The sequence below is a fragment of the Bos grunniens genome, chromosome 21 (assembly GCF_055505025.1).
Source record: "Bos grunniens cultivar Pamir isolate PY7600 chromosome 21, Bosgru_T2T1.0, whole genome shotgun sequence".
NCBI classification, from domain to species: Eukaryota; Metazoa; Chordata; class Mammalia; order Artiodactyla; family Bovidae; genus Bos; species Bos grunniens.
Genome location: NC_141185.1, coordinates 59,159,675 through 59,168,247, shown reverse-complemented (window position 1 = coordinate 59,168,247; position 8,573 = coordinate 59,159,675). Strand labels below are relative to the sequence as shown.

The 8,573-nt window shown below is 38.9% G+C and overlaps 1 protein-coding gene across 1 annotated transcript; it reads left to right on the top strand.

Moving 5' to 3' along the window:
• The first annotated feature begins 2,772 nt into the window (after positions 1–2,772).
• On the top strand, positions 2,773–3,439 carry LOC147349787 (small ribosomal subunit protein eS4). The gene has a single exon (XM_086365001.1). The coding sequence runs from the start codon at positions 2,795–2,797 to the stop codon at positions 3,437–3,439; it is 645 nt and encodes a 214-aa protein (XP_086221127.1). The 5' UTR covers positions 2,773–2,794.
• Positions 3,440–8,573: the final 5,134 nt, after the last annotated feature.

Genomic DNA, 8,573 nt, shown 5'->3' with positions numbered 1-8,573 from the left:
ACTGAATGAAGCACAAGCTGGAATCAAGATTGCTGGGAGAAATATCAATAACCTCAGATATGCAGATGATATCACCCTTATGGTAGAAAGTGAAGAGGAACTGAAGAGTCTCTTGATGAAAGTGAAGAAGAGAGTGAAAAAACTGGCTTAAAATTCAACATTTAAAAAATGAAGATCATGGCACCTGGTCCCATGACTTCATGGCAAATAGATGGAGAAACTGGTTTGAAACAGTGATAGACTTTTTTGGGGGGTGCTCCAGAATCACTGCCAATGGTGACTGTAGAGCCATGAAATTAAAAGATACTTGTTCCTTGGAAGAAAGGCTATGACAAACCTGGACAGTGCATTAAAAAACAGAGACATTACTTTGCTGACAGAGGCCCATGTAGTCAAAGCCATGGTTTTTCCAGTAGTCATGTATGGATGTGAGAGTTGGACTATAAAGAAGGCAGAACACTGAAGAGTTGATGCTTTTGAAATATGGTGTTGGAGAAGACTCTTGAGAGTCCCTTGGACTGCAAGGAGATCCAACCAGTCCATCCTGGTTTGATCAGGAAATCAGGAAATTCAGGAAATCAGTCCTGAATAGTCATTGGAAGGACTGATGTTGAAACTGAAACTCCAATACTTTGGCCACCTAACATGAAGAGCTGACTCATTGGAGAAGACCCTGATGCTGAGAAAGATTGAAGGTAGAAGGAGAAAGGGATAACTGAGGACTAGATGGTTGGATGGCATCACTGACTCAATGGACATGAGTTTGAGCAAACTCTGGGAGATGGTGAAGGACAGGGAAACCTGGTGTGCTTCAGTCCATGGGGGTGCAAAGAGTCAGACACAAGTGAGCAGCAACAAATACCTGTTTTATGCTAGTAATTCTATTAACTTCTTACTAAACCTCATAATAGCCCATGGACACCCCAAACTTAACATGTCCATGATGAAATTCCCATGTTGTACCCATTCCCTACATTCTTTCTCTTCTCTCCGTTTTAATGAAGGGAACTGCCAATGTCTATCAAACTAAATCAGAACTAGGGCTTCATCTGGGGTCTCTTCCCTCTCCTATCCTTCATAACCAATCATTCCTATTGTCCTGTCAATGCTTAGTCTTAATCCACTTTGGTTTTTTATCCCATCACCACCTTCAGCTTTCATCCAGATTAAAACATTCAACAACAGCTCTGTTGTCACATGCATGTTTCACGTAGTAACCAACTACCTTTTCTTATATAAAAACATTCCACACAATAGGAGATAGGAAGGTATCGGCATGATGGTGAAGATCCACTCTAGCCTATTTCTTCAACTAATTACAATTGAAATCTTTGGACAAAATACAAAACTGATTGTTTGAGAGTTCTAAACAAAGCAGGTGGAGTAGAGCCAAATCTTGAAGTAACTCTACAGAGCTGTATCCTGAGATTTTTTTCCCCCTATCCTATTGTTGGGTTCCTTTAATGGACCTTTAATGGACCCCAACTATAGGTCCTTTAATGGACCACTCTGGTGGTCCAGAGTTGACCGATAAGAAAGTAAAGGAGAGAGAAAGAGACTGATATTCCTTGGTTTACAAAGAAAGCCAATAAAGCCCCTGCATGGGGCTTGCTCTGTTCACGAAGGCCTCAGGCGCCCTCTCAATGGGGTGAAGGTGCAGAGCACCTTCTCGAGAGGGTCTTAGAAGCCCAGGCAGGAAAATGAACACAGAGGACTTCTGCGCTCCAAAGAAATAGCCTGAGAGAGAGAGAAAGAAAGCAAGAGACGGGGACCAAAGCTCTGATGGAGCAAAGGTGTTTTAATCAATATGGTGTGGACATATATACTGTAGTTATTCTCAGCAAAGATAAAGATTAAAATTCCAGACTTAGAAAATATAGGCGATCCATATTAAAGAGAGAGAGAGTTGTAAATAATCACTTTTACCATATGGTTCATAAAAAGGAAGAGGGTACTTATCACCGTATAGAAAAACTAATGAAGGAAATGCCCGGATTCCTCAGCCCTCGGGAGAGGCTTGCCTCTCCTCTTAATTCCTGAATATTCAGGAATTAATAAGGAACAGAGAATTCCTGACAGATCCAAAACAGCACGTAGGAAGCCTCCTGTTAAATGCTTCCTGACGATTCCCCCTATTTTATTATATTTGTAAAAAAAAAGGTCCTGACCAAATGAGTTTGGTTAGTATTAACCAACCTTATAGAAAGGCAACGGTAAACAACAAATATAATTATCAAGACAATCACCAAAGTTACAGTTCCAGACCCGATACTGTGGGTAATACTTTGAAACCATCCTGGTGGGTCTAGCCTGGATAATTTGTTCAGCTGAAGTTTCCAAATTAGGGGAAGAGGGCAGATTTTTAGAAAAAGTTTTAAACATTTCCTTTTGCAGTAAATGTACATTCAGAGAGGCATTATCATATATATTCTGTAAATGAAATTTGATTTGTTCCCAGTTGTAGGCACTATGATTGAATTGAACGAGAGTAACACAAAATTGAGTAGCTTAAAGAGATAGAGGAGTTAAGACAAGTATATAGTTTGCAATTAATACAAATTACAGAACATAAAGTCTTATTAAATTGTAAATTTCCTATGGCTATAACAAAAGGGAGTGGAACACAGTCCTGTATAAAATATGACTGATTATAGCAAAAGAAATAGTTACTATGACCACGATAGGTCTCTGTGAAATGTCCGGTCCAAGTTCCAAATTTTTTTCTGTTTGCAGCAAGTTTTCCAAATGTCCCATTGTTCAGGCCTAGCGCAGCCTTTTCGTGCCTAGCGCAGCCATGGCTCGGGGTCCCACGAAGCACCTGAAACGCGCAGCAGCTCCAAAACATTGGATGCTGGATAAACTGACCGGTGTGTTTGCCCCTCGTCCATCTACCGGCCCCCACAAGCTAAGGGAGTGTCTCCCCCTAATCATTTTCCTAAGGAATAGACTTAAGTATGCCCTAACTGGAGATGAAGTAAAGAAGATTTGCATGCAGCGTTTCATTAAGATCGATGGCAAAGTCCGCACAGATATAACCTACCCTGCTGGTTTTATGGATGTCATCAGCATTGATAAGACTGGAGAGAACTTTCGTTTGATCTATGACACCAAGGGTCGCTTTGCTGTTCATTGTATTACACCTGAGGAGGCCAAGTATAAATTGTGCAAAGTAAGAAAGATATTTGTGGGAACAAAAGGAATCCCTCATCTGGTAACCCATGATGCTCGTACCATCCGTTACCCTGATCCCCTCATCAAGGTGAATGATACCATTCAGATTGACTTGGAGACTGGCAAGATTACTGATTTCATCAAATTTGACACTGGTAACCTGTGCATGGTGACTGGAGGTGCTAACCTGGGAAGAATTGGTGTGATTACAAACCGGGAGAGGCATCCAGGTTCTTTTGATGTTTATTTGTTTATTGAGGACGATTAGAAGAGGAGGAGGGGGTGCCATTCCATAGTCAAGCCAGCCAAGAAGTCCTTTGTCGTGGTAATATTTCATTAGTAACCTTTTACATAATGTTTTTTGTTCTTTCCCTAACTCTTTCCCTAAAGTTTCAGTGGTGTAAACATGGTTCACAGTAAATAACCCAAGCAACTTCCGAAGGTCTTCGTTTGGAGGCAGGACGAAAACTCAAGTTTGTCGGCTGACGTTTATGTTCAGTACTGCTGGGCCCATGCACAGGGAAGGACTTCATATCCTAAAGAAATGTTAATCAGTGTTCCTTCCTCCCCAGGTTGTGATGGCTCCTTCACATTCTAGGGAGGGGGCATACGTATAGAGTCATTAGTTGAAAGGATTGGTCCTCTCTCTGTCCATTTGACCACCTGTAATAGAGTGGGGTTGGGTATTAGTCAAGCTTGAGCTGGGAGTGGTTGGGGGGGGGTGGGGAGAGCTGGGGGGTGGGAGGGGGAGGTACAGGCCAAAAGACTGAGCATTGCCAGGAGAATGTATTCAGGACTCCGAGGCAATCCCTGTTGAGAGACCAAATTTTCAGCTCGATTAGTAAGGGTTTTTATTTGTCCCCAGGGGAGATCATAGGGGTGATGCCTCTGAGGGCGGTGCTTTCTGGAGATCTTTAGAGTGGACATAGCCCATATTGGGATTTCTTCTTCCTGGGGTTCTTGTTTCATCTCCATTTTGAATGCTGGGGGCCCCCTTGGGTTTAATCTTCCAAAGAGGTTAAAAAAAATTAAAACAAATAAAACTGTATTAACAATAGATATAGGTTTAGAAAGTATCTTATGTTGGAATCTAGTGAAGTCTGCTTTAGATAAGGAAGACAGTAGTGTACCTGTGTATACTCCCTTTTAAAAATTTATTTATTTGCAACTTTAGTGTCTGATGTGTTCATTTGTGTAAGTCTTGTGTCTGTGGATTATAAAGAATACCTGTAATATATTTAATAGAAAAAAATTGTAAAAATTGTTTAAAGTGTCTAGAAATATAGACAGGGTATAACATGTTGTGTAGCCTTGCCATGAAGAGGTGCGGCCCAGATAAAAGAGGAATTTGTGTCTATACAGATGTGTAGGAAGGAAAATAGAGGAAGTTCAGGGCGATGAGTTACCTTGTGCGGTGGGTCAAAGATGTTCAGTTCAGTTCAGTCACTCAGTCGTGTCCGACTCTTTGCGACCCCTTGAATCACAGCATGCCAGGCCTCCCTGTCCATCACCAACTCCTGGAGTTCACTCAAACTCATGTCCATCAAGTCGGTGATGCCATCCAGCCATCTCATCCTCTGTCATCCCCTTTCCCTCCTGCCCCCAATCCCTCCCAGCATCAGAGTCTTTTCCAATGAGTCAACTCTTCACGTGAGGTGGCCAAAGTACTGCAGTTTCAGTTTTAGCATCATTCCTTCCAAAGAACACCCAGGGCTGGTCTCCTTTAGAGTGGACTGGTTGGATCTCCTTGCAGTCCAAGGGACTCTCAGGAGTCTTCTCCAACACCACAGTTCAAAAGCATCAATTCTTCCGCGCTCAGCTTTCTTCACAGTCCAACTCTCACATCCATACATGACCACAGGAAAAACCATAGCCTTGACTAAACGGATCTTTGTTGGCAAAGTGATGTCTCTGCTTTTCAATACGCTATCTAGGTTGATCATAACTTTTCTTCCAAGGAGTAAGCGTCTTTTAATTTCATGGCTGCAGTCACCATCTGCAGTGATTTTGGAGCCCAAATAGATAAAGTCTGACACTGTTTCCACTGTTTCCCCATCTATTTCCCATGAAGTAATGGGACCAGATGCCATGATCTTCGTTTTCTGAATGTTGAGTTTATTTCCACATGTAAAGCATCCTTCATTTCCCTTTCTAAAGGCAGCAACCATTGTTTTAGCTAGCATTTGTATCTTCTGAGTTTCTGATCCTAGATTGTGACAAGCCTTCAAATAATCAGTAATAGTCCCTGTCTCATGAATTGGAGCTATAGCTTTTTGACATTCCTGATTTGCATTTTCATAAGCAAGTAATTTCTCTAGTTGCCTTTTGGCTTCTTCTCCAATTACAGTATGGGAAATAGCAGTTTCTAATCTAGCTAAAAAATCAGCATACATTTCATTAGATACCAGAACTTTAAATAAGTGATGAAGTAAAGTAGCAAAGTGATGGGGCTTTCCAGCCATTTTATCCATGTCTTAGTACTTACCGGCCTCAATAGGCCCTGAGGGCACTCTATCAGAATTTGCCTACGTATACCAAGCTCCTGTTCTGGGTACCACTTGTTGGGGTCCATTAATGGACTGGAACCTGGTGGTCCAGAGTCGACTGATAAGAAAGTAAAGGAGAGAGAAAGAGGCTGATATTCCTTGGTTTATGCAGAAAGCCAATAAAGCCCCTGCACAGGGCTTGCCCTGTTCATGAAGCCCTCAAGTGCCCTCTTGATGGGGTGAAAGCACAGAGCGCCTTCTGGAGAGGGTCTTAGAAGCCCAGGCAGGAAAGTGAACACTGAGGACCTCTGCGCTCCAAAGAAAGCCTGAGAGAGAGAGAGAGAGAGAGAGAGAGAGAAAGCAAGACACGGGGACCAAAGCTCTGATGCAGCAAAGGTGTTTTAATCAACATGGTGTGGGTATATATACGGTAGTTATTCTCAGCAAAGATAAAGATTAAAATTCCAGACTTACAAAACATGGGTGATCCATATTAAAGAGAGAGAGAGTTGTAAATAATCACTTTTACCATATGGTTCATAAAAAGGAAGAGGGTACTTATCACCGTATAGAAAAACTAATGAAGGAAATGCCTGGATTCCTCATCCCCCAGAGAGGCTTGCCTCTCCTCTTAATTCCTGAATATTCAGGAATTAATAAGGAACAGAGAATTCCTGACAGATCCAAAACAGCACGTAGGAAGCCTCCTGTTAAATGCTTCCTGACATCCTATCATACATTTTCTCTCAGTATGGCAGGAGTAGTGCAGTCTTCAGCTAAAATTTTGAGTAAAATTCTGTGTTTCTGGCTAAAGGAACAAAGAAAACAGGACTCTTATGGTGAGATGTTATCGAGAGATGGATGCTCAAAGGAAGAGAAGAGGCGCTTCTAATTCTCTGTATAGGAACATGCAAGTGTTAGTCCATACCTTGAGCTACGTCTTTGTGGGAGAGACCAACATAGCTTAACTAAGGCTTAGATGAATGAGAGAATAAAATGACACACACAAATCTTTTAGTGCAGTCTCTGAAGAGCATGCATATGGAATAAATACAAACCAAAGATGGTGAATGCTTGCAGAACTCAACTGAACTCTGCACAAGTATCTGTCTAAATTCTGAGCTGTTCAGCATAAGGCAGATTCAAACCCTCATAGCAAACACTTTGAGAATTTAACCTAATAATTGAGCCTCTTCCCACAGAAGAGAAGACACAACCTAATTAGACTGATTGCTTGCTGAAAGGAAAATAATAATATTTTTCAGAGCACTTTAAAAAGAACAGTGCCCAACAACTTAACATCCACAACATTCAGGGTGTAATCCAAAATTAATTGATTCAAAAACTAAACAAATTTCAACAGTAACAAATAATAAAATGTGACAGATAATAAAATGTCACAAAATTGTAAAGGTAAAAATAAACATATGCCAAGCTTGAGGTTAGTCCAAATGCTGGAAAAATCAGACACATGCTTCAAAACATACTTTAAATTTTATTAATATTTATGTAAAGAAAAATATTTTGAAATGAGTAATAAAAATGAGAAATTGTCAACAGAAATAAGAATTATACAAAGAACTAAATGTGAATTTTAGAGGTGGAAAACAGAATATAAGAAAATTTTTAAAAATGCTAATTGGATCCAATAATAAAATAATGACAAAAGAAGAAAGAGTAAACAAACCTGAGGGTATATCAATATAAATTATCCTAAGGCTAGAGAGAGAAAAGATTAAAAAAGAAGAACAGAGTTTTGGTTTCTTTGAATGTGTAATTGAAGTTCAAAAGAAGGGGGCAAGGAAATTGGGTTGAAATAGTATTTAAAGCAATAACAGTAGGAAACTTAAATTCTTGAAAAATATATTTATAGGTTGAAGATTGGCAAATTTCAACCTAGATAAAACCAAAGAAGATCATGTGTAGATATATTATAAACAGTTCACAACTAAAGATAAAGAAAAATGTTTAGAAAATGGCATGGCATATAGTGGAAGAAAAATTTGAATAAATTTCTCTTTAATATCCTTAAAGCACTGAAAGAAAGAAATAGAAACTCAGAATTCTATCTCCAATAAAAATATTCTGCAGAAATAAAAGTTAAATAAATAAATTTAAAAATAAACAAAATAATAAACTAAAAGAAAATTTATGAAATTCTAGAGGAATTTCTTCAAGGTGAAAAGAAAATGATACAGAGATTAGAATTTTTAGGAATTAAGGAAAAGCAAGAGAAATATCAAATAGCAGGATAAATGTAAAAATTACCTTTACTGACTAAAACAAAAATTAAATTAAAGCAAAAATTAAAACATTTTTGAAATTATTGAGGTATATAGAAGTAAAGAGTATGACAATTGAGACAATTAAGAGATGAAGATGATAGTGGTGGAGAAAAGACCTAATACAGTTGCAAAGATTTTCATTTTATATAAAGTGATACAATATTAAAGGTAAAAGATTAAGTATGTATACTGAAATCTCTAGAGAAATCACTAAAATAATGCAAACAGATATTGACAAACATTCAATAAACAAAATAAACAGGTGAAATAAAAAGAAAGTAGTAAAATTATGGATATAAATCCAATGCAATCAATGATTATATTAAGTGTTAATAGTTTAAATACCTCAATTAAAAAAAAAAGCATAAAAAATTGCCAGAGTAGCTTAAAAAGCAAGAATCCTCTATGTGCTGCCTACAAGAAATATATTTTATTTTATTTTTATTTTTTAAATTAATTTATTTATTATAATTGGAGGCTAATTACTTTACAATATTGTGGTGGTTTTTGACATACATTGACATGAATCAGACACGGGTGCATATGTGTCCCCTATCCTGAACCCCCTCCCACCTCCCTCACCACCCCATCCCTCTGGGTTGTCCCACTGCACTGGCTTTGAGTACCCTGT